This window comes from Hyperolius riggenbachi, chromosome 1 (assembly GCF_040937935.1).
Source record: "Hyperolius riggenbachi isolate aHypRig1 chromosome 1, aHypRig1.pri, whole genome shotgun sequence".
In the NCBI taxonomy this organism is placed as follows: domain Eukaryota; kingdom Metazoa; phylum Chordata; class Amphibia; order Anura; family Hyperoliidae; genus Hyperolius; species Hyperolius riggenbachi.
Genome location: NC_090646.1, coordinates 578723420 through 578747659, shown reverse-complemented (window position 1 = coordinate 578747659; position 24240 = coordinate 578723420). Strand labels below are relative to the sequence as shown.

The 24240-nt window shown below is 43.3% G+C and overlaps 1 protein-coding gene across 4 annotated transcripts in view; it reads left to right on the top strand.

The window, feature by feature from the left end:
• The window catches only part of MSH3 (mutS homolog 3), a 246423-nt gene extending 225817 nt beyond the window's left edge, over window positions 1-20606 (top strand). For all 4 annotated transcript variants that reach the window (XM_068247988.1, XM_068247981.1, XM_068247994.1 and 1 more), the window contains exons 21-24: window positions 7349-7535; window positions 10305-10425; window positions 15700-15868; window positions 16838-20606. In XM_068247988.1, the coding sequence (XP_068104089.1) occupies window positions 7349-7535; window positions 10305-10425; window positions 15700-15868; window positions 16838-16928 (568 nt within the window). In that variant the 3' untranslated portion in view covers window positions 16929-20606. The remainder of the gene's footprint in view (window positions 1-7348; window positions 7536-10304; window positions 10426-15699; window positions 15869-16837) is intronic.
• The last annotated feature ends 3634 nt before the right edge of the window (window positions 20607-24240 follow it).

Sequence of the window (24240 nt, the reverse complement as noted above, 5' to 3'; positions counted from 1 at the left end):
TCATTTTTAATCTGATCAGACTTCGGGGGAAAAAATGTGCATTGATTGTACACATTTACAGTGACAGATTGGTTTCCCTCAATATGATTATTTAATTTGATCACATTAGGGGCTGGTGCACACCAAGCGGCTTTTTGGGCGTTTTCAGATCCGCTTGCGGCTGCGGATCTGCTTGGTCAATGTATCTCAATGGGGTGGTGCACTCCAGAGCGGGAGGCATTTTGCAGAAACGAAAAATTCCTGGGTGAGGCATTTTTTGGATTGTGGATGCGTTTCTGCCTCAATGTTAAGTATAGGAAAAACGCAAACCGCTCTGAAAAACGGCACTTCAGAGCGGTTTGCCAGGCGTTTTTTGTTACAGTAGCTGTTCAGTAACAGCTTTACTGTAACAATACAGGAAATCTACTACACCAAAACCGCTAGACAAAACCGCAAAACGCTAGCTGAAACGCTACAGAAAAAGAAGAAAAAGCGTTTCAAAATCTGCTAGCATTTTGCGGATCTGCTAGCGGTTTTTGGTGTGCACCGGCCCTAAAAATGGAATGAATGATTAGACCATCATTAGCCAGCAATTAGACTTGATCAATATTTTGCTCCCTTTTTGTAGTTAAAGTACTGAACACAGAAGAAATAATTGTTAGGAAAAGGTGTATTCACATTGGTCGGTGTAAATTAGGTGAACGTTAGTGCAAAATGACTCCACATGAAAACTGCATTTAAAGGGATACTGTAGGGGGGTCGGGGGAAAGTGAGCTGAACTTACCCGGGGCTTCTAATGGTCCCCCGCAGACATCCTGTGTTGGCGCAGCCACTCCCCAATGCTCCGGCCCCGCCTCCGGTTCACTTCTGGAATTTCTGACTTTAAAGTCAGAAAACCACTGCGCCTGCGTTGCCGTGTCCTTGCTCCCGCTGATGTCACCAGGAGTGTACTGCGCAGACACAGACCATACTGGGCCTGCGCTGTGCGCTCTTGATGACATCAGCGGGATCGAGGACACGGCAACGCAGGAGCAGTGGTTTTCTGACTTTAAAGTCAGAAATTCCAGAAGTGAACCGGAGGCGGGGCCGGAGCATCGGTGAGCGGCTGCGCGAACACAGGATGTCTACGGGGGACCATTAGAAGCCCTGGGTAAGTTCAGCTCATTTTCCCCCGACCCCCCTACAGTATCCCTTTAAGGCATGTATTGGATACCAGACTGCAGACATTCCCACACAGGTATATGGTCTTCCCAGCAGAGGCTAGTGACTGTCCTGACCAGACAATTCCTGAGGCCACATTCTCAGTGGGATGTTGCTTTGTGTTCTCTGTATAACCGGAACGCAACGGAAAAATGTATGTGGGCGTTGGCTGCTTATAGACACTATCAAGTATAGCCACTTACAACCACAGTTTAGCCATTTATAGCTGCTATTTACCATTTATAGCAGCCAATTGCAACTTTTAATATTGCTGCCTATGGCGGTGAAAATATTGAGTGTTAGGAGGCAGGGATCTTTATTCTAAGGCCACATACACACATCAGACCATAGTCTTTGGAAAATGAAAGATCACAGACCAATCTTACCACCCTTCATGTAGTATAAGAGCCATACTCTACACAGTCTTTTCTATGGAGCTGAACTCCACATCAGATAAAATCTTAGCAAGATGCTGCACACACAGATGCTGCACACATTCAAAAGATCAGTATCTGCAAAAGATCTGTTCCTGCCAAATATCCGTTCCTGCAAATTGCATTCATAGTCTATGAGATCTGCAGATCATCATCATACACACCTTGTTTAACGGAAAATCATCTGCAGATCAGACAATCATCTGCAGATCTGAAAATCCATCCTGGTGGATCTGATCTGCAGATGAATGTCTGTTAAACAAGGTGTGTATGAGGATCTGCAGATATCATAGACTATGAATGCAATTTGCAGGAACAGATCTTTTGCAGGTACTGATCTTTTGCAGATACTGATCTTTTGAATGTCTACAGCATCTTTGTGTGCAGCATCTTGCAAAGATTTCTGTCTGATGGGGAGTTCAGCTCCATAGAATAGACTGTGTAGATATGGCTCTCATACTACATGAAGGGTGGTAAAATTGGTCTGTGATCTTTCATTTTCCGAAGACTATGGTCTGATGTGTGTATGAGCCGTTAGTGTGAGTGTGTGTGTGTGTGTGGGGGGGGGGGTACTTAGGGGTTAAGGTTAGACATCCTTTTGGGTTAAGGTTAGGCATCATAGGGAGGGTGAGGGTGTGTGGTTAAGGTCAGGCACCAGCAGAGGGTTCTCGGGGTTAGACATTGATAGAGGGCGGTACCGCTCAGTGGTGCCTAATTGTAACTCCACGTTTTACCAGAGGTCTTCTTTACACGCTTGCATTTGATATCTGTACAAGGAGGATCTGTGCATCTAGCCACATATCAGCAGGGTTGCAGTCTCCTTGATCACAGGCAGCATTGTGTGCGACCCGTGACACAATCCCGGCGTGAGCGCGGCGTAGAATAGCTGGCATGCTCCGCCTGATATATGGAACATGTTTCCTTGCTCCGAATCTCATCAACCTGTCCACAGCGCAAGTATAATTAGCCTCTCCATTCTCCGCTTTTTTTGTCTGCTTATAACAAAATGGTCCTGGTAATTTGTAAGATAAACAGAAGGCTTGTCGCTTCCAACTAATTAAAGTAGTTGTGTTTGTAAAGCTTCAGCAGTTTCCAATACTATTAATCCACCGGAGCAATCTTCAATGGATTCAGTTGGGCAGACTCTATAAAGCATATATTCTGGTGTCGGGGCGCGTGTCTGCAGACGCTGGAAGTAAATCCTCTGCTCTAGTAGCAGGAAGTGGCTCCTCTGAGGCCCACAGTGACTGTTGTGAGAGATTTCACAGCTGTGGCTCTGCAGCAGTCTACGGATCAACTGCACAGTTATAACCACACAAAAGGCCCCTTTTCACAGTTTTATTGATTACTTCTCCACCAGCTAATCCATATACAGCATGTTTCTGTATCAAAATCTTTTTAAGTGAGCCTCCTCTGATAGAAGAACCACACTGAACACTAAGCACATCTGATCACGTAACAGTCCTTTACTGCACAGCAAAATAACCTAGGAATGTTCATCCAATCATAGGTAAGAGCCCTTTCACACTCAGCACATTGTGTGGCGATACCAACGCAGCGGTGCCAAAAAGTCACATCACCGGTTAGACCATGCAGTGAGTGAAGCACACAGGGACAGAGCAATAGCCCCTGCAAAAGATGCAGACGCAGGGGGCCCATGGGGGGAGAAGTTTCTTTTCCCTGTCCTGGGAGACTGACAACTAAGGGCACCTAGAGAAAAAGCTTTCTGCTCTCTGAGCAGATGCAGCCAGAACAATTGTGCAGCCACTGATAACAAATCATACAAAGTTTTGTAGACTGTCCCTATTCAGTGTGCAGCAAGCTCTTGTGTACAGTGTTCAGCCCCCAACCTCTCTACTCCCCAAGTGCTGTGTACTGTAGTGATGCTTGGAAAAGTCTGCAGAGCCAGTTCTGTTCCATTACAGATGGACAGAGTGAGTGTAATAAGCTGAGGCTGCGAGCACACCGGTCTGTCGGTTTTGTGTACACCATGTGTGTCTGTATGTGTGAAAACATGCATGTTTTATCACAGAAGTGAATGTAATTGATAGAGAAAATGCATGCTGTGCTTCACTGCTGTCTGTTTTTATCTGCATGAGGAGTACACCTTCAAGTGTGCACTAGCTAATTGAATAACATTGGTTATCAGTTTGCCTGTGCAGAAAGCAGGATGGGGCGACTGGGGCCCCATGCAAAGTTTTGTAGGGGGGCCCAGTGATTCCTAGTTATGCCCCTGGAAGCACGCAGTGCAATGAAAGTATGCTTCACTGCCACTGTAAACGCAGAGAATGCTGCATGTTATTCTGACGGAAACCGCCGCACTGCACCCTTTGTGAATGTACAATACAAATATCATTGCATCGCAGTGCATTGCTACAATATTGTCCATTGCTCCTTATTCAAAATATTAAAAGAAAAAATACATTGTTTAATCACTTTAAAGGACCACAATCAAGAAAAAAAATTACATTAATAACACATACATATAAAATGTACATTTCTCCCAGTGTAAAATGTATTATTAGCTGCTTTTTTGTGTTAGTTTCACTTACTGTAGGTAGTTAAAAAGCTGACAGATCTGCTGGATTTTGGACTAGTCCATCTCCTTATAGGAGATTCTTATTCTTTACAAAAGCACGTTCTGAAAAGGATCTATCCAAAGATGCCAGGATAACTTTACTACTGGTTTGCACGCTATTTTTGCCGTTGTACTGAGCAACTACAGTTCAGTAAGTGATTTGATAAAATAACTGAATCCCCCATAAGGAGATGGACTAGTTCAAAACCTGTCAGATCTGTTGAATTTTCACTGCCTCCTGTAGGTGACAGCAACATGGGGGGGGAAGTAACTTATAGTGCATTTTACTCTGGGAGAAATTTACATTCATATGTATGCAATTCAAATTTTACAGTATGTTTCCAATAGTTGCCCTGTAAGGCAAGGCCGAAATACCCGATTTTTTATTTTTTTTTAGTTTTCAAACATCTCTTTATTTGAAAATAAATGAAGATAGTACAACATAGACACATCATAGTTATTTGTGTGCTAGGCACTGTACATACACATGTCAATCTCCCCCCCCCCCCCCCCCCTGTACATACACATGTCTATCTCCCCCCCTCGGCTTATATGTGAGTCAGTGGAGCGGATCTTGCACTAGTAGTCCTGCTCTTGCCAGTTGGCTCCATGCTGTGTCCGTATCCCCCCCCCCCCAATCCCCTGCAACATGGTGTGCAGAGTTAGCTGCTCAAGACTACCTGTGTCCCCTGGCTTGTGGAGCAGAGCGTGTAAGCAACATGTCAGCGGTGCAATGATCTGGGATTCTTTTTGTGTGGCAATCGTTGTGTCTCATGTCTATGATACCATGTAGTGGCATCCTGAGACACAGCTGTATCATCCTTGTGGCACATCTGGCTATGAGGAAGGGGATGACTTGTATTGGAGGCACATCTGGCTACTGTGGAGGGGGCTTATATGCGAGTCAATACATTTTTCCTGGTTTCTTCCTCGGCTTATACGCGCGCCGGCTTATATACGAGTATATACGGTAGTTACAATGAGCAAAGTAGAAACATTATACAGCTTATCAAAGAATTTTGAATCTTTTAAGAACAAGAGTCAACTCCTTATTGACAAGTGTGTCATTTAAAATCAGCACATTACATTTTCTACAAGCTGTTAAATCTCTTATTCCCAAGTGTGTTTCCCAAGCCTCAGAGATGACATAACCTCAGAAGGGTTCAGAGTGAGTGTTGGGAGAATAGTGTCAGGAGATTTGGCCTAGAGCACACAGGTAAGATTAGTCACTTGAGATCAAGAAGCTGAACTCATTTGCTTTATTTATCTTACGTGAAACTGTTTTCAGTAAGGAGGTGAAACTCATGATGTTGAGCAATGAGAATCACCAGCGTAATCTTAAAATGACAGTCATGTCAGCAAGAACACTCCAGTAAAGGCTCGTACTCACTAACTATAAATGTCATCCAAAACAGTCATTCTACTTAAGTACAACAGAGTAACCAAGCAGCTCGGGGTGACCCAAACCACTAGGAATGTACAGGGGGGTAAGAGACAGAAAAGCCCTCCTACTAATAAGCAATGCTTGGTGAAAATTGCCTACTTAAAACATAAGGAAATTTGCAATAATTCAGCTATAAGTGAACATTTGTGGTTACCCACAATGCACCACTACTGAATATGCAAATTATATTTTCTCGCCCTTGTAAGCTAGACAAGCATCCAGAACTGCTGGTGTATAGCAAGCCTATAGCTTTAACTATTACACAGCCACACCAACCCCACATGTAGACAGCCTGTTTCAGGCGTTTGGCCCTCATCAGTACATAGCAGGGATTGATAGAAACACAAATTTTGTCTGTCTGCTGAGCAGCACGTTCTGCTCAATGTAGGGTGTAGGCCAAGTGAGAGATAACAGCATTTGCGCAGGATTTTCTATTGTACCCAGTCACTAACGAGCAGGCACTAGGGGACTGATGTACTAGGGATGATCAATGAGATGCAAATATTTCTGACTGCATGCAGGATTATGCAAATTTTCTATGCAAATACATTCAGCTTGAAAATAGACCGATCAGTTTAAACCTTTGTGAGTCTTGATTGGTGCATTTTCAAGCTGCATTTGCATACTGAATGTGCATAATCCTACATGAAGGTGGAGATATTTGCATCTCACTGATCATCCCTATTTTTACACACTTTGCAAAGGTGTCCAAAATGATAATGAGCGATTATTCCAGGCTTTAGAGGACTGGAGATCGAGTGAAACCAAGGTAAAAGTACTCTAAATAACAAAATCGCCTACCCCTTCTGCACTGCTATCAGTCCTCACACTCCCATAGTGGTGTGTTATGCTAGACACCAGCAGATTGACATGGCAGATTTTTATTACATCAACCAAATGTATAAACAGTGGAGGTGGTTTATGAAAGCAAATGTTCAGTGAAGCTGTGTTGATTTCACACATCCAATTAGGTGTTGAGAGAAAAAAGTGTTTACTGTACATGATTGTATCTTTAAAGGCATACATTTAAAATGGGTGCAGTTTTGGCGTCCGAGATATGTGCAAGTAGAATATCGGTAATTCCGACAATAGAATATTGGTAATCTTAACTTGTATTTTACCATGGCCTAACCTTACTCTCACACAAGACCTCCCTCTCGATGTATAACTAGAACGACTCCTCAGTGTTTAGTCAATGTTTGCCACTGTAAAATCTTTTCTCACCATGATTTTACACTCTTAAATTTACCACTGGTGGCAACATCCTTACTGCTGGCAAGGCGCATTACTGAGGAATATTTTTTGTTGTTGTATGTTCTGAATCAAGCAGAAACACCTCGTCTCTAGAGATGTAGCCACGAAGCTATGGGCAGCCTGGCCCCTGTACTACTTCCAGGTCACAATGACCCGCAGTAGTATGCATGCCCTGTGCCCTATGCGTTCATTAGTACACATGCCCTGGCCCGGCGGTGCGCGTCCTTGATTGTGCGCCTCTGGCCGGGCATGCTCTGCGCATGAGCGTGACGTCACGAAGCGTGCCCGGCCACAGGTGCGCAATCATTGTGTTTTCATGTATTTAAAATTTTACAATTTTTTGTGATAGTGGTCCTTTAAGAGCTCAGGTCCTGAAGAATATGGAAGTTACATTGTATCTTAGTTTTGTATCTATGTATAAAGATGTTGTTTACAGAACCTTCTCCTTGTATTGTACAGAATGGGAGCTGCAGATTATATACACAAAGGAAGAAGCACCTTCATGGAAGAGCTGTCAGAGACGGCAGAGATACTGAAGCAGGCCACTCCACGCTCGCTTGTCATACTGGATGAGCTGGGCAGAGGCACCAGCACACATGATGGCATCGCCATTGCATACGCCACTCTTGAATATTTCATTAGAGATGTAAGAACTGTTTTGTTGCATTTTGCTAGCTTTGTACTCTCGCAAAAAATGTGCTCAGCGGCCTGTTATAATGTTTACCAATGCAAAATAGCAATGTGTTAGCAGTCTGTGTCACGCAGGTTTGCAATGCAAATTCATAAGTAGTCTAGTGCTGCTGTATCCATGAAAATACTGCTATCCGCACCTCAGTCTTACTTGGCTTAAAGAGAACCCGACCCAAAGCTCTGGTTCAGACAGGGCCGGATTTACAGGCGCCTGATAATAGAAAGGCGGCTCACTCTCCTCCCCCAGTGCCTCCCTCCCTCCTTCCTTATGCAGTCCTGACGAGAGTGTAAATGAAAGGTTACTTGCAAAGCTCTCTGCATTCCACTGACCAGATCTCCCTTCAATCAGGGGCACCTCTAGCTACCTAATACTTGGGGGTATCTCTAACTACTTAATACAGAGGAAAGCTCTGGCTACAATACTAGCTCTGGTTGCCTAATACTAAGAGGCACCTGTAGCTACCTATGAGAAGCAAGGGAAGTACTGGAGAAGTGGCAACTGGGCCAGCCAGCACACTTGCGGTGCAGTTTGGTGGTGGTTTGTAGGTTCATGGAGATCAAAGTCTGGTGCCAGGACATCTGTGCCTATAGGCTTTTGTGAGGTAGGCTTCACTACACCTTTGGTGGTTCCGGGTGTGTGCTGGTCAACTCCCTGGTATAAATGTATTGCCAGTTTGAGCTGAGGGAAAGTCTTTTCTATTAAAGAGAACCCAAGCCGAAGCTCTGGTTCAGAAACGCATATGTGCCTAAGCAGAGTGAAACCTCTGGATCCTAATGAGGCTTCCCTTGCGGTCCTCTGTCACTGCCGGACACTCTCCAGCTGATCAGGGCCACGTTCCTCCTCTATCACCTGTGGCTCCGGATTATTGCACAGGCACAGCTGTACTCAGCTGGTGTGTAGTATGGCTGCGCTCATGCTTAACTACTTTAGTAGTAGTAGGAAGAAAAACAGCGCTGGGCACTCAAACTGGATGCTTAAGGTTTATTTCCACAGGTAACGTCAGACATTACAGGCATACGTAGGGAGAAAAGGTCTAACAGCCGTTTCACAGGCTTCTTGGCCGCTTCCTCAGAGACCTTTTTCGCCCTATGTATGCCTGTAATGTCTGACGTTACCTGTGGAAATAAGCCTTAAGCATCCAACTTGAGTGCCCAGCGCTGTTTTTCTTCCTACTACTGCATGTGAATCTTGTGCTGTGAGCACCAAGGTGACTTCGGGATCCCAGGAATTGTGCATCAGCCCATTGGGTGCTGACCATTTTTTTCTTAATATTCCCATTAAAATGCATTAGAATAAAAATAGTTCTTAGAAAATGTACCACCCAAAGAAAGCCTGATTGATGGCAGAAAAAACAAGATATCGATCATTTCATTGTGATAAGTAGTGATAAAGTTATTGGTGAATGAATGGGAGGTGAACATTGCTGGGATGCCTAAGGTGGAAAAACACTAAAGGCTGAAGTGGATAAAGAGGTGCCTGGGCCCTGTCAGATAACCCTCAAGCCCTTGCCTGTAATCTTTGGAGGGTCCTCCAGTGGCAACGGGACACCAGCGGACACCATTGGAAGCCTCTACAGGATCCAGAGGCTTCACAATTCTTAGGTAGGCATGTGATGTTGTGCCGGAGCTTTGGCTGAGGTACACTTCAAGCTGAATTCCAAGATCAAAAGTTTAAACAATATGCTGTTTATCAACTCCTGGTGTCCTGTTTATCAATTTAGGTGTCCTGTTGACAGCTGAAGTGAGGGATATGGCGGCTGCCATATTAGTTTCCTATCAGCGCTGCGTAATATGTTGGCGCTTTAATAATAAACAATACCAGTTGCCGGGCTATCCTGCTGATCTCTTTGGCCGCAGTAGTCTCTGAATCACACACTTGAAACAAGCATGTGGCAAATATAGTCACAATTCAGTCAGAGCACCTGATCTACATGCTCCTTCAGGGTCTATGGTTCAAGCCCTGTGTACACAGAAGCTTGTCGTTACATGATCCCTTGAGCGACCGTGCACTGCCGATGCTGTACAAATGCGCCATGAGCCTCCAGGCTAGCAACGCGTCTGTTGCTATGAGCGACATCCTGCTGCCGGGGGAGCGTAGAGAACAATGCGATTGCCCATCAGGGGTCTCTAAAGATATTTCTGGAGTTAGAGAATCCGAGGTGGGTTAGCAGATAAAAAAAAAAAACATGCTGTCTGGTCCATGGGGGTTGCTGGATCATGCAGCTCTAATTACCACCTCTCCCCGCTGCTCCTATCTGCAGCAATCCATCATTTTTATTTCTGTGACCTTTCAGGTCACAACGCTGCAGATAACTGCGTCTGTGTTCTCATGTGAGAGCACAGCACTGACTGACGTGGAGGGGTGGGAGAGAGGAGGGGAGCAGGCAGCTGAGAGCCTATTAGAGCCTGATAGAAGACTCTGATAGGCGGGGAAGGGGCGTTTTGTGGGCTTTCCTTAGCCTGCAGTGGGATGCCCCTTCCCTGTTTGTTGGCACAGAGAGCGGCGATCAGGGCACACAGAGGCATGTCCTGCAGATGGGAACATGCCTCCCTTTTTTAGATGTAATAACACACCTCGTGTTCTCTTTAAGGCACTTTTAATATGGTGAAAAAGTACTTGCCTGGATCTTGTAGTTAACGTCAGAATTTTGTTCTAATGCTTTGGATGTCACAGTGATGCTCTCAGTAGTTTGCTCATGTTTGTAAATGGGTTTTGTGTATTCAGGTACCATCATTGACACTGTTTGTCACCCACTACCCACCACTGTGTGAGTTGGAGAAAGTCTATCCTGCCTGTGTTGGAAACTACCATATGGCGTTCTACCTCGATGAAGAACACAACCCCGGTAACAGTATGATGGCTTTTTCCACTTAGTTTTGCGCTATATATTCCAAAACTGTCTTAGTTCAAGCTGCCTTCTGTTTCTAGTGTGGGATCTGCACAAGTTTTAGCATAGACAGCCCAGGTATTCCCTCTTCATACATACATAATTAGCTGTACAGAGCAAAGTAAGGGAGGTGGAGTTTATATTCCACAGCTGCACAAACTGAATGACCTTATAATCTGATAAGATGAATTGGGTGCCACAATCAGCAGCTTTGTAATAGACAGAAATGTAAATTGCAGTAACATGGTGCCAAGGAGGTGCGTTGGGTGCCCGATAACAGGAGATCGGCTATTACTAGATTGTAAGCTTGGCTTTAGATTGTAAGCTCACAAGGGCAGGGTTCTCTCCCCCTTTTGTTTTTTGGAAATCATTATACATTTTATTCATCATGTTAATTTTATCACTGTCATTACCAATTCTATAATTTGTTTTTGTATCATTCTTTGTATTTTGTCACTAATTATGTATCTTGTATTTTGGTGTACACCATTGTCTGTATTATAATGTACCCCATGTTTGTTTCTTACTTTGTACAGCGCCACGGAATATGGTTGCGCTTTATAAATCAAAAATAATAATAATAATGATTACTACTTGTACTTAGTAGTCAAGTCGGCCATCACTAGCAGAATGTCCACTACAGTGCCGGAGGGGAGTAGTGTTAGGCATTCGGAGGGGGTTAGTGTCCGGGATTAGGAGGGGTGGTTAGTGTTAGACATTAGAACGAAAGCTAGTATTGGGCATTGGGAGGGAGGGTAGTGTTAGGCATAAGGGATGGTAGTGTTAGGCATTAGAACGAAAGCTAGTATTGGGCATTGGGAGGGAGGGTAGTGTTAGGCATAAGGGATGGTAGTGTTAGGCATTAGAACGAAAGCTAGTATTGGGCATTGGGAGGGAGGGTAGTGTTAGGCATAAGGGATGGTAGTGTTAGGCATTAGAACGAAAGCTAGTATTGGGCATTGGGAGGGAGGGTAGTGTTAGGCATAAGGGATGGTAGTGTTAGGCATTAGAACGAAAGCTAGTATTGGGCATTGGGAGGGAGGGTAGTGTTAGGCATAAGGGATGGTAGTGTTAGGCATTAGAACGAAAGCTAGTATTGGGCATTGGGAGGGAGGGTAGTGTTAGGCATAAGGGATGGTAGTGTTAGGCATTAGGAGAAGGATAGTATTACGCCTTTAGACGGGGGTTATTTCCGCATTAGAATGGGGTTAGTGTTAGGTATTAGGAGGAAGGATTTGGGGAGAAGTATAAGGCATATGGGGGAGTTGTTAGGAGGGAGGTTAGTATTAGGCATTTGGGGGGGCCATTTTTATATAACTGGTGCACAGAAGGGTGTCACTACACTTGTCTGTAGTTAAATTGCTGCACTATTATCACTTCTCTTTATGGTGAGCGCACACCTCCCAGACAAGCAGCCAGGAGAGGTGTGTATAGATGGACAGAAAAACAATCACAAGTGTATAAGAAGCAGCATTCCTCATCATGACTCACACAGATGTTCTGCCAATGCTGGAACATTGCTTCTACCAATACGTAATAATTATATTTTCTACACAGTAAAGGAAGGTTATGATCCTTTTATATATGCGCTGAACTACAACATCAGCCAGTGAGTGCTGCAGGTCCAAGCGATGTGTAATTAACGTGACAACTTGCTCTCCCCTCCCTATCCTTTCAGTGAGTGATCTGCCTGTCTGTGACCTCTGTTGCTTCTAATCTCCATCTTATTGGAGGAAAAATAAAGCCATTCCCCCCATAACTGACAACTATACGGGTTTATGCATTGTGCACATTTAGTAAACATTGCTAGAAGCTTTAACCTTTGCTTTGTATGACTTATCTGACTCTCAGGTTTGCTGAACTTTAGCCCCCTAAACACGCTGGATTTGTGTTGCCCTTTACAATTGTTACTCAGTTGTTAGGGCAATATTGCAGGCAATGAGCACTGTACAGACACAGTGTTCAGCTATAGCCAATCAGTATGTAAGGAAAAGGAATGAGGGGCAAAAGGACAGTGCTGGAGTATGCGTGCAGTTGGCTTCTTTGTTGCTCATTGATTAGTGATCTGGTGAGACAGATTGCTACACAGCAAAATAGCAAATGAGCCAAAAGAATATCATTGCCTAGGATGCAAAAATGCACTTTATACACAACAGAGAAAATGCCATCCGTATGGCTATAAGTAGTGAGTAAAAAAGTAAAAAACTATATTCTCCAAAGTATCAAATCTTTATTAAATGGGTACGTATCAAGAATATTACAAACAATTAACAAACTGCTACATGCAGCAGGTCAATACGTCTGCAAATATATAAGATCAATACAGTCTATACAGAGTACAATTCAAGGGTAGAATATGCAGGGCCGAGGCATAGGCTGGAGAGGCTCCAGCCTCAGGGCGCAGTGTAGGAGGGGGCGCAGAATTCATTCAGCTGTTATTTCTAATTGTGTTTGAAGCAGAAAGAAATAAGAAAAGGGGATACATGACAGTGACTGCAAGCCAGATAACTAGAAATTAAGGTGTTGGGGAGGTTGGGGGCCCTGGGGCACCTATTAGTCTAATAGCAATCAGTGTGTGACGGCTGGGGTGGGAGGGATGGAGGGGAGCACTTTGGTGTCTCAGCCTTGGGTGCTGGAGGACCTTGTCCCGCCTCTGAGAATATGTACAATATGTAATATAAATATATATAAGGGGGACAAGGGCATATATACGTATGCCAAGCAAAGAATAAAAAGATAATGTCAAAGCAGTGCCCAATCTGGGTGCACGTATAAGTAACAGAAAATATAACCAGCACAGAGCTAGGCAAACATTGGAGAACACACCTCCGTCATAGAAAGCAATATGTATCTTACCACAATGTGCCCCCTCACGCAGACGACTGCCGTGCTGTCCCTCACATGTATCGCAAGATACCGTTGCTTCTTCAGAGGATAGCGGAGTACGAGATCGTACCTCATTAAATACAAATGCCTCAATTCACTAAGATCATACTGGAGATAATAAGGCAAGAGAAAACGTACCTCCACACAGTGAGAGAGTTATCTTATCTCTTCATTCCTTAAGTTACCTCCTCTGTAGTTAATTTACCTCCTCTGTAGTTATTTTCACATGCAGTTAATTAACAACCTGTCTTTAACTTTGGAGTTATTTTAAGGATTGAAGCGTTAACTTAAAGACAGAAGAGTTAACTTTAGGTTTGCCAGAGGTTAAATGTTTCCTGAATACTACTAAAGACAGGAGATAAGCTTAGTGAATTGAGGCCTAAGACTTCCGCCCTGTCTAATTGCGCAATGTGGCCACGTCATGCTGACGGGACTGCGCTGCGCGCCAACATGTGGCACGCCCACCCAATCCCATCCTATCTAGAATTGCTACTGACGTGAAGGAGCACTTGCGACAAAGAGGGGGAGGCAAATTATTATACAAAGAGGAGAACAAAGGATGGATTACAAATGCTACATGAAATGTGAAACGGGTCATATATATCAATGATGAGTGAAGTAATAAAAATATATCGGCGCAACGTACGTGCATAATGATTACACAATATAAAAAAAATACATATAACAGTCTTATGCTGGCCATACATGGTACAATTTTTTCATACAATCTTACCATTTCTATGTAACATAAGGGAACTGCCTAAATTATCCTTTCAGTATATTCACTTAATTTACCCTTATACTACATAGAAATGGTAAGATTGTATGAAAAATTGTACCATGTATGGCCACCATAAGTATTGCAGCAATCGCCATCTGGTGGACAAAGATGATATAGCAAGTACATAAGGTGAAAAAAGGGGGAAATCATACATGTTGCATGGCAATATGGATAGACAACCATATAATAAATATAGTATGAAAGTGTCGTGCAGGGTGAACAATGTTAGACTGTAATAACTAGTACAATTAGAAAAAGTGCCTCGTGCAAAAAGGACCCAAAAAAATATTTTTTTTTCTCAAAAACGTGAATGTACAAACGTGAGTCAAGATGAAAAGAGGGAGGGAAGAGGGGAAGGGGATATAAGGGTGGGGGGAAGGGGGGGGGTCCCTAATAAGACAGTCCTGGCCAATGATGAATGTGTGAAGTGGTTCTGAATCAAGGTGAATCGTCAGTAACCCATGAAAAATGCGTCCCTTCGAGTATAAACAACCAACCACAAAAAATCAGTAACAATAGTGGCAGTTAGTAGTGGGACTTCAAGGTCAAATAAAGTGATATGTGCAAACAGACCCATTTAATAAAGATTTGATATTTTGGAGAATATAGTTTTGACTTTTTTACTCATTACTTATTGCCATACGGATGGCTTTTTCTCTGTTGTGTATAGATAGCTACACAGCATCAGCTGGACACAAGCTAGATTATTGGCTAAAGATTATCTAGTTTGTGTATGAGGCTTTAGTTGTAGCAGAGTACGGCTGATCATGGGCTGTGAGCAGATATTTAGCATACTTGAGGACAGCGCGGCCACAGACAGCTGATTACCGGGACAACAGCGGATTTGCTGCAGATGTGCGACAGCTTCCCCAGCTCTTCTGACACTCTCCAGACGCCCTAGGCACTGGCCTATGTGGCCTGTGCGGAAATCCGGCCATGACCAAAGCACATCCTGTGGCAACAGGAAATCTCCATGCCCCCCTTTCCCCTCCCGAAAGTTTAAGCCAGTGAAGTCTTATGTCAGAAACGTCTGACCCCTCAGTAACGCGCACACTTCCATACAGGGAGTGTGTCATGGGATTTCACTTATATGCTCATGAGCACTGCTACCGCAACAATCTATAAATACTGTTTGCAGTGCATTGACCCCCATAGAGTCTTGCGCTGCACTGTGCCGCTCGGCAACAAGCTGCAGCTTCTGCATTAGTCAGCCTTCTTTTGTCACATAGCGTCGCACCACGGGTACTGTGGCCTCTCTCATTGAGACCAATGGCGGCTGCAGCGAGGAATACCGTCATGTGACGTGCTGTGTGTGCAAGGGGCCTAAACTTTCCCCTGAGCTGTGTTGTGCTTAGTCAGGTTATGTTAGATGTCAGAGAAGAGTAAGGGGACACCAGGCTATGTAATTATTCATGTAATGCCACTCCTTATCTTACACAGGAATTCATAGTGTGATCCATTTAATAAAAAAAAAATTGCTTAGAAAAGGTAAAATGTGCAATCAGTTGTTTGTTGCTGTAAAATGATTGATCAGATTTTGTATCCCTTTCTAATCCTTCCTCCAGAGTCCGCAGATGACCCGGAACACATTACATTTTTGTATGAGATAACCAGAGGAGTTGCTGCAAGGAGTTATGGATTAAATGTAGCTAAACTGGCCTTAGTCCCAGAGGAAGTGTTAAAGAAAGCATCTTGCAAATCAAAAGAGCTGGAGGGTTTAGTGGAGATGAAAAGGTGAGTACATCAGCAGCGTGCTTCATTCCACCGCCTTGTACATCAGTCTATCAGCACCACCTCAATCTAGTCACACCAGAGGCCTAAGCATCTATTCCTTATTTATCGGTTAAGATCATTTCTTAAGCTTGTGTTTTAGGAAACCATTCCATCCCTAGATATGTGTATTATTAGAAGTTTTTACGTTCTGTATAATGTGCTTAAACATGTAACCTTTGTTTGGTCTCTAAAGGCGTGTACACACGCCAAACTTCCGCAAACGACGGGTCCGCCAGACCCTCCCGCTGAGCGGACGTTCTGCCGACAGTAGCAAGTGTGTACGCACTGTCGACAGACTGATAAGGCTGCCCAGCGGGAGGGTCTGCCGACAGTGCATGCTTACGTGCTACTGTCGGCAGAACATCCGCCCAGCAGGAGGGTCTGGCGGACCCGTCGTTTGCGGAAATATGGCGTGTATGCGTCTTAAGGGTCGGACCAGACTGCCGTCTTCCAGCGTCCCGTTCTCGTTCGGGGGCATGCGCGGGCTTTCAGCAGCGTCCCGTTGCGACCTGCGTATTTCGGCCTCGCAGGGGGACATGAAGACGCGGTGGTTAATCAACACTGGAAACCAATGCGTCTTCCAGGGTCGCCTACAACGACGGGGAAAATCGGGATCAGAACGCCACATGTAAACTGCCGATATAAACACTCCCATTTACTTGACCCATACCTGGCAATAAATTACTTAGTTGACCACCTGACTCTTTCCAGAAGGCAAGTTTCTCTTTACTTTAAAGTTTGTTCTCTTTTCTTTCTAATTTTTTCAGTCTTTTGATAAGTAGTTAATACAAAAAAATATTTTTTTTGTAGTCAAGTCTTTTTATTTTGCTATAGTTTTTTTTTCATACATGCAGAATGTAACACAAATATTGTGTAAGGCTCTCTAGAGAGTGTTTCCTAAACCTTTCTTCCCATGTTGCGTTTTGGCAGAAAGAGAATGAAGACCTTTCATGCAGCGTGGAATATTCAGTGTCCTGAGGACCTCCAGGAATTATTAATCAGCAGTGACAGTATCATATGAATACTTCTTCCACTAAGCTGATTTGAACCGTGTCACCCGGTCACTGAGGGGATGGAACGGCAACGTCCTCTGGAGGTGCAGCCAATCCATATTTTATGATGCTAATGAACACCAAGCAAGCGGTCACATTTGTAATACTCTGAAGCATGAGGCTCATCATATCATGTGTGTAGTCTTAGATCCACGAAATTACTGTAACCCTTCACAGGAGCATTACTGCAGAATGAGGACCTCACAGCTTACAATGTCCCTGCAATTCTAGTTAATCTTCTGAAGTGAGCCTGAGGGTCGGTAACATGGTATAACGCTCCATGAAGTTACTGGCATGTCACTGCCACTGTTTGTGCTTAAAAAGTACTTTTACTCCTTGTGTGCTTAAGTATTGATAACATTTGTACTGGGATAATAATTTGGTGTGCAGAGAGACAATTTACAAATGGAGGGAAAATACTTAAGAAGCAGTGGGAAAGTTTTATCAGCACCCTTTTAAAATAGGACCACTGCACACCAGCCCACTGTTAAGCCTTGTACACGATAGATAAAACACGGATAATAACAGCCACCTATGCCAAGTACAGCAGGCAGCAATCAACTTGGCAAATCAACTCCGCTAGGACCATTGAACCCCTCCACTCGCCCTACCTGCTCTCATAGGCCGCTCCATCTGACCTCTTTTCCCTCTGCATAGTAACAGGACATGCCACAGGCCTCCACATCTGTACAGACTCAGCTCTGCATTGTCCCCCAAGGGATTGAATACCAATCTCAGGTGACATTCCTGGTTAGATGTTTTAGTATAGACATAATACTGTATTTAGGATAGAGTTACAGGTGGCCTGACAAGCATAATGTGTTTACACATGATGTCACACAATAGGATATCAGAGAAGAAGATGGAGAGAAGGTCTTTGGGCAGGCAGGTGAGGAATAGACTCCTAACTGCACTTCTACCCATGCCGTCACACTGCAGTGGGTGGAGTTTTATTTTAACAGAGCATTTTGACTCATCTTCTACAGAGAGGTGCTAGTTGGTAGTAAGGAGATGATAAGGGTATGACTGGAAGCAGGGGTGTGACTAGATGGGAGCAGTCCCTGTGACTGCAAGGGGGGGGGGCAGAGCTGTAAGGGTGCCCCAACTACTACTTCACTACCTATGATAAAGATGTCCATCCTTCAGATCAGGTGTTATTGTGGCTACACTTGTTATGAGTATGAAGATCATGATGGTCACACTTGTTTTATGACCCTTGTGAGGGTCACCAGGGGTAGACAAGGGGAAAGGGTGTCAACATTTGGGGGAGGGCATCAAAGTTTTGCTGGGGGGCTCCATGATTTATAGCTATGCCCCTGACTGGAAAGCCCGTCTTGGTTCTTGATTCTCTTTATTAAATTGGAACATTTGTTAAACTAGGAAGCTTAAAGAAAACCTGAACTGAAAATTAAGTCATACACAAGACATGCTTACCTCCTGTGTAGTCTACTCCTCAGTCTCTTTCTCCTCTCCTGCGTCCTGTTTGTCTACTGTGATCAATGGAATTCTCCGTCCCCCATTTTTAAAATGGCCATTACCCCATAACAGCTTCCTGGTCAGCACACAGTTAAACTGTAACATCGTCCACTTGAGCAATAGGGAAACATGGACAATACTGGGCACATCAGTTGTCCACTCAGCTATAACTGACAACAACTGATATATTTCAGTTCTGACAAAATGTTGTCAGAACTGGAAGGGATCATTTTCAGAAGAAAATAGTGAGCTTCTGAGAGGAACTGATGGCAAAGTAACTATTTAATGTTCATTTGATAAATAAATAATTTTACTCAGTACAGCTTTCCTTTAGTGCTGGTGCTCAGCTGTTGTATAGCTGAGAACTGGCTATCAGTTTAGCAGTTGAATTGGTGCTTGGCAATATAACAGACAATTGCCCAATTTGTTCACTAAACGTAACACTAATGGTCAGGAAGTTAGTGTTAGGGTCAGGAAGTAATAGCTTTTTTTTTTTTTTAGATTCTTTATTTAGAAAAGTGTGAACATGTTACAGAAAGGAATTGCAATAGTAAAAACCATACATCAAGTACATACAAAAAGCACGATTGCATAAGTATGACATAAAACAGGGATCCCTCTGAGGCCCTCCTATAAAGATATTATGATATGGAGCAGTATCAAGAGGTCAAGCAGATAGGTATCTCGTCTCCAGCCAACACATGACGCACGTTCTTAATTAAGGCCAATGGTCACACTTAATTTTGTAATTAAAACACCCCTACCCCCCCAGCCTCTGGATGTGATCCCGGGAGAATCATAGGGTCAATCATAGCGAGAATTGAATTAAGAAGGGCCAAGGGCTTGTGTCCATACTTGTTTCTGGGCCCCAATTCAGACAATAAATCAATGGGTAAGTTCACTCATCCTTAAGAAGTAATAGCTTTTTACTGATATTCTAGCTGTCTACATCACCCAGAGCCCAAATTAAAACATACGTGTGCTGGATGCCCTGAACTCAGATATGTTCTTGTGCACCTGGCTTCCTTGACTAGTAGCAATCAGATATTTGGGTCCACTTATACATTTTTACTCCCCATGATGGTCTGTTTTATAAACATTGTGTTTTATTTAGGAATGACATCTGATACAACTAATGTTTTGAAGCAAATATTAGTGCCACCAACACCAACCATCTCCCAGAAGAGCTCACAACCTAGACCAGGCATGGGCAAACTTGGCCCTCCAGCTGTTAAGGAACTACAAGCCCCACAATGCATTGCAGGAGTCTGACAGCCACAGTCATGACTCATAAAGGCAAATGCATTGTGGGACTTGTAGTTCCGTAACAGCTAGACCCTACCATAGTCTAAGGCCAATTTTGAGGGAAACCACTTATTATTATTATTATTATTTAGTATTTATATAGCGCCGACATATTACGCAGCGCTGTACAGTGTATATATATCTTGTCACTAACTGTCCCTCGAAGGAGCTCACAATCTAATCCCTACCATTGCCATATGTCTATATTATGTAGTGTAAGTACTGTAGTCTAGGGCCAATTTTAGGGGGAGCCAATTAAGTTATCCGTATGTTTTTGGAATGTGGGAGGAAACCGGAGTGCCCGGAGGAAACCCACGCAGACACGGAGAGAACATACAAACTCTTTGCAGATAGTGCCCTGGCTGGGATTCGAACCAGGGACCCAGCGCTGCAAGGCGAGAGAGCTAACCACTACGCCACCGTGCTGCCCGGTATCTGTATGTTTTGGGGTACAGGAGGAATCCAGAGTAAAGACAAGGAGAACATACAAACTTGTCCATCCTACACACAAGTGGAGCAGGAACAGGACCCAGACAACTCAAAAGCTTTGCCCATTTTACATGGTGAGGTCAAAAATACATCTGCACTCCCATAGATTTATTTATGCTGCTTAGATCAAATCCAGGACAGACAAAGAACAGCTGTGTACAGGAGGACTATCCCTGCTATACGAAATAACAGATACTGGATGAATTTCAGGAGAACCTATTTTCCACATGCATTTAGTTCACTAATGCTCAATAAAGCTGTCTTGTTGACTTTAAACATCTTAGCAGAAATTACACTCAGGTTGCATTCTAGATATGTGTTTCTATTGACTGGCAATAATAATAATGAATTTCTGTGATTAAAATGTTTTAAATATGTGTACTATTTTTTTTTCTTAGAACAGGGTTATTTTTAACATGTGTGGTTTGGTGGGTTCTGGTTCTCTCCTCCCACCAGGCCAATTATTTCTTTATTCTGCATAGAGGAAAATGTGCTGGATTTACCGGACACCACAATGTGGCTTCATCTGACCCATGAAGTAGCTGAGAGATGTGAGAATCAAATACTTCATTCAGGTTGTCGGCTGCCACACGCTGCTCGCAAACCAGTTTGGTGAACGTCCCACGCAAATCCAATATCTCTCACCTGCTTGGTTGGCTGAATCCACAATAAAACATTAACAGCATTAGTGCTTGTGCCACATTAATTCGGACAAGGGTAACATCCAGGATGGGTAATGTACCCGCTGTTCACCGGATTGGCATCCAGCAGTGAGCGTGCGACTGCATAGCTCAGCAGACCTGCAACCACCAGCGTGAGGAGCTTCCAGGACCGGAAGAGTGGGCTTGCGAAAGGATTAATTGCGCCACTTAGGCAAGATAAAAAAAGTATTTATTTCAGGAAAATAAAAAAATACAAACTTGTGGGGAGCTAAATTGTTTTGTGAGGGACACCCTCGCCTCTTCAGAGAAAGAAGATTGACAATCTTCTACTCTGTTTACAATCAGAAATATAGGGGCCTTTCCTTCTCTGAGCTCCGTTACACATGCCATTTGTTATGTGCAAGGCCTAAGGATAGGCATGACAACAATCTGAAGAGACCGTCCCAACCATGTCTGCTCAGGACAAGATTTAGAGAGGTTTACAGGAGTGCTCTTTAACATCTTTTCCAGGTCACAAGAATGGAGGGTATATGTATGAGATAGGTCATCTGTTACATAAGACCTAAATTGAGTGTCTAAATAAATGAAACGTACAAGCACTTAAAGAATATAACTATGTTCTTATTTAAGCATTTATATAGCGCTGACATATAATGTAGTGCTGTAAAGAATATATTGTCTTTTCACAAACTGTCCTTGCTGGGATTCGAACCTGGGACCCAGCGCTGCGTAGCGCTAACCACTACGCCACCGTGTTCTTGAATATAAACCTTTCAAAGTTCTATTTCACCCTTCTTTCTTTAGTATGCTGTATGAGGTTCATCAAGAAAGTAACAACCATTTGCTTTTATATTCTTTCAACTTGCATCTGTTAGGTTAATCTCCTATCTCCCTGTGCTGCCTTTCAGTTGACTGCAGAATGCCACTAGAGGTTTGCTCAGCAGCATTGACATGAACCCCCCCCCCCCCCCCCCCATCCCTGATCTCTACAACTCATAGGTGATGAGTGTAATACTACTATAACAAAGAGATTGAGTACAAATATATGATAAATGCTTTATTAAACGAGGTGATTAAGTGGATAAATAATAAAAAGATACATTAGGCCTGATCCAATTCACTTTTCCCGCTTAAGTATTCTCCAAAGGTGATATTTTCACATTTCATTAATTAAATGCCTTTTAAACCACCAGCAAGCAAGAAAATACTCAAAATAACTTTGATGGCCTTTACACACCGAAGACATTGCCTTACAGCACCGGTAAAAAAGGAGCATCAGGTACAACGCCCAGCTGATCAATTTTGGGTGCCAATGTCCCCACTATATATGCGCATGTGCCCCTTAAAAGGCGCAAGCTTCACAAAAGGCGCATGCACAACGTGATTAAAAGTTGCATTATTTTCAGGCAAACTTGCTTGCCATTTTTTAACACTAGTACGTCTTGACACATAATGTACAGCAACTGTACGTTGGGTCGCAACACACTTATTTGACAAAAAGGTCGCGTCAGTTTGGCACAGAAGTTGCATTGCATTAGTGTGCCAGTTTGAACTTTTTGATACTGATGTAATTTCAGAGTGCTAAAAAGTTTATTTTAAACAGAATATGAAAAATTATCTCCTAAGAGAATTGGATCGGGCTTATTGTGTCTAAATAAAATGTCTCCTTAATTGATTAAATGATAATATTGGGGATGTGGGAAAGTCTATTTTGTAAAAATTAGAAATGATTCCCTTAAAAAACTGGTGAAATTAAAGGAGTTCTCAGAATCGGGTAATTACACGCCTCCAGTGAAACTAATCAAGTAGTCAGAGACCACCAGATAACTGAATCAAGTAGTCACATGAAGCAGACTTAATTATTAAGGCTGGGTGCACACATAACAGAGTGTGAAAGTTTGCGTTTTATGTCCTGAGGGGGGGGGGGGGGTTGTATACGTTTTTACTGCATTTGCCTTAGCTTTTTTTTTTTTTTTTTACAGATGCATTTTTGAAGCGTTTTGTGTGGGTTTTTATGCGCCTGCGTTTCACATATAATGCGTTTTTCATGCGTTTTTCAATTGTGTTTTATGCTAAGTACTAGGAAGGCAACAGGAAGCTAAAATACATCAGAAAACAATAAGGAAAAAAAAGCATTGAAAAACGCATACCATTGCGTTCCCATTGACTTTCATTTTGGGCGTTTTTGATGCGTTTTTGAATATTATGCAACAAAACATGCGTTTGAAAACGCATATGCGATTTTTCCTGCGGCCTATAGACTTCCATTAGCGGCAAATGTGTGACATGTCTGCAGATAAAATAATTGGGTATTTGCATGCATCCAGATAAATGAATTAGTTACATGCTTCCAGGTAAAATCACCAATAGGGCGCATGCAAGCTGTTTGAAGTGCAGGCAGGACGGCGGCATTATGGGTAAAATAACCCTTTATCATCCAACCGCACACCTGCAGCAATTAAGCCTCATTTAAATCCCGAGTAAGCACTCGTGATTACTCGTGAGCCCAGCACTGGTGACTCTCCTGGTAACAGTAAGTAAAGACTTGGCAGGAAAGGTGCCATGCTGGTCACTGAACTTTATGGTGGCATTAGTGGAGGTAAACATAAACACTTCCTCACTTCAAGGTGGCTATTTTGGAGGCAATTTGAACAGTGAAATAATCAGTTTGAGTGGAGTTTAACTTTAATGTGAACCAGAAAGAAAGAAAAAGAAAACTTCCAGCTACAGACTCCAGTACTTAACTGCAAACGTTTCAAGTTTAAAGTAATATTATGTAGTAATGGCATAGGGCTGTAATGAACTCCCCTAAACGGCGTACTAGATCAGATCTAAAAATGGGAGACGAGTGGAGGCATTTCTAGCAGGACCAAGACTTTTTTTTGGCAGAAAGGGGAAGAGTCAGAACTGCTTTATTGCGGTCTCTCACTTCCCTCCTCTGTGACCACAAAGGCCTCAAATTAGATCCATCGGTGTTATAGAGAAGGTAGAAAGTATAAATGCCAGTAACACTCCTCTGGTAAACTGTGATGTACACATTACCAGACTCTTTGGGTTAGAGGTTTTCCTCTCCAGGAGCAGATTCATATCGGTAGCAGCAGGCCTCCAGCTGTGCTATTTTTTCACAGCAGCCCATCTTGCCATTCACAGTTATAAGGTTGCATTCCTACAGTGGTTAGACTACCAGGAAGCAGCAGTAGCCATGAAACAACTGACCTGTGGTGTTCAACATCTCTGACCTCTGTTGGGAGCACTAAACAGGAGCAGGCATGGTGCCTGACGTGAGGGAGTACAAGATTTCACCGCCACAGTTTATTTATTCAATTATCTCGTGTTTAGCTCTTTTGTG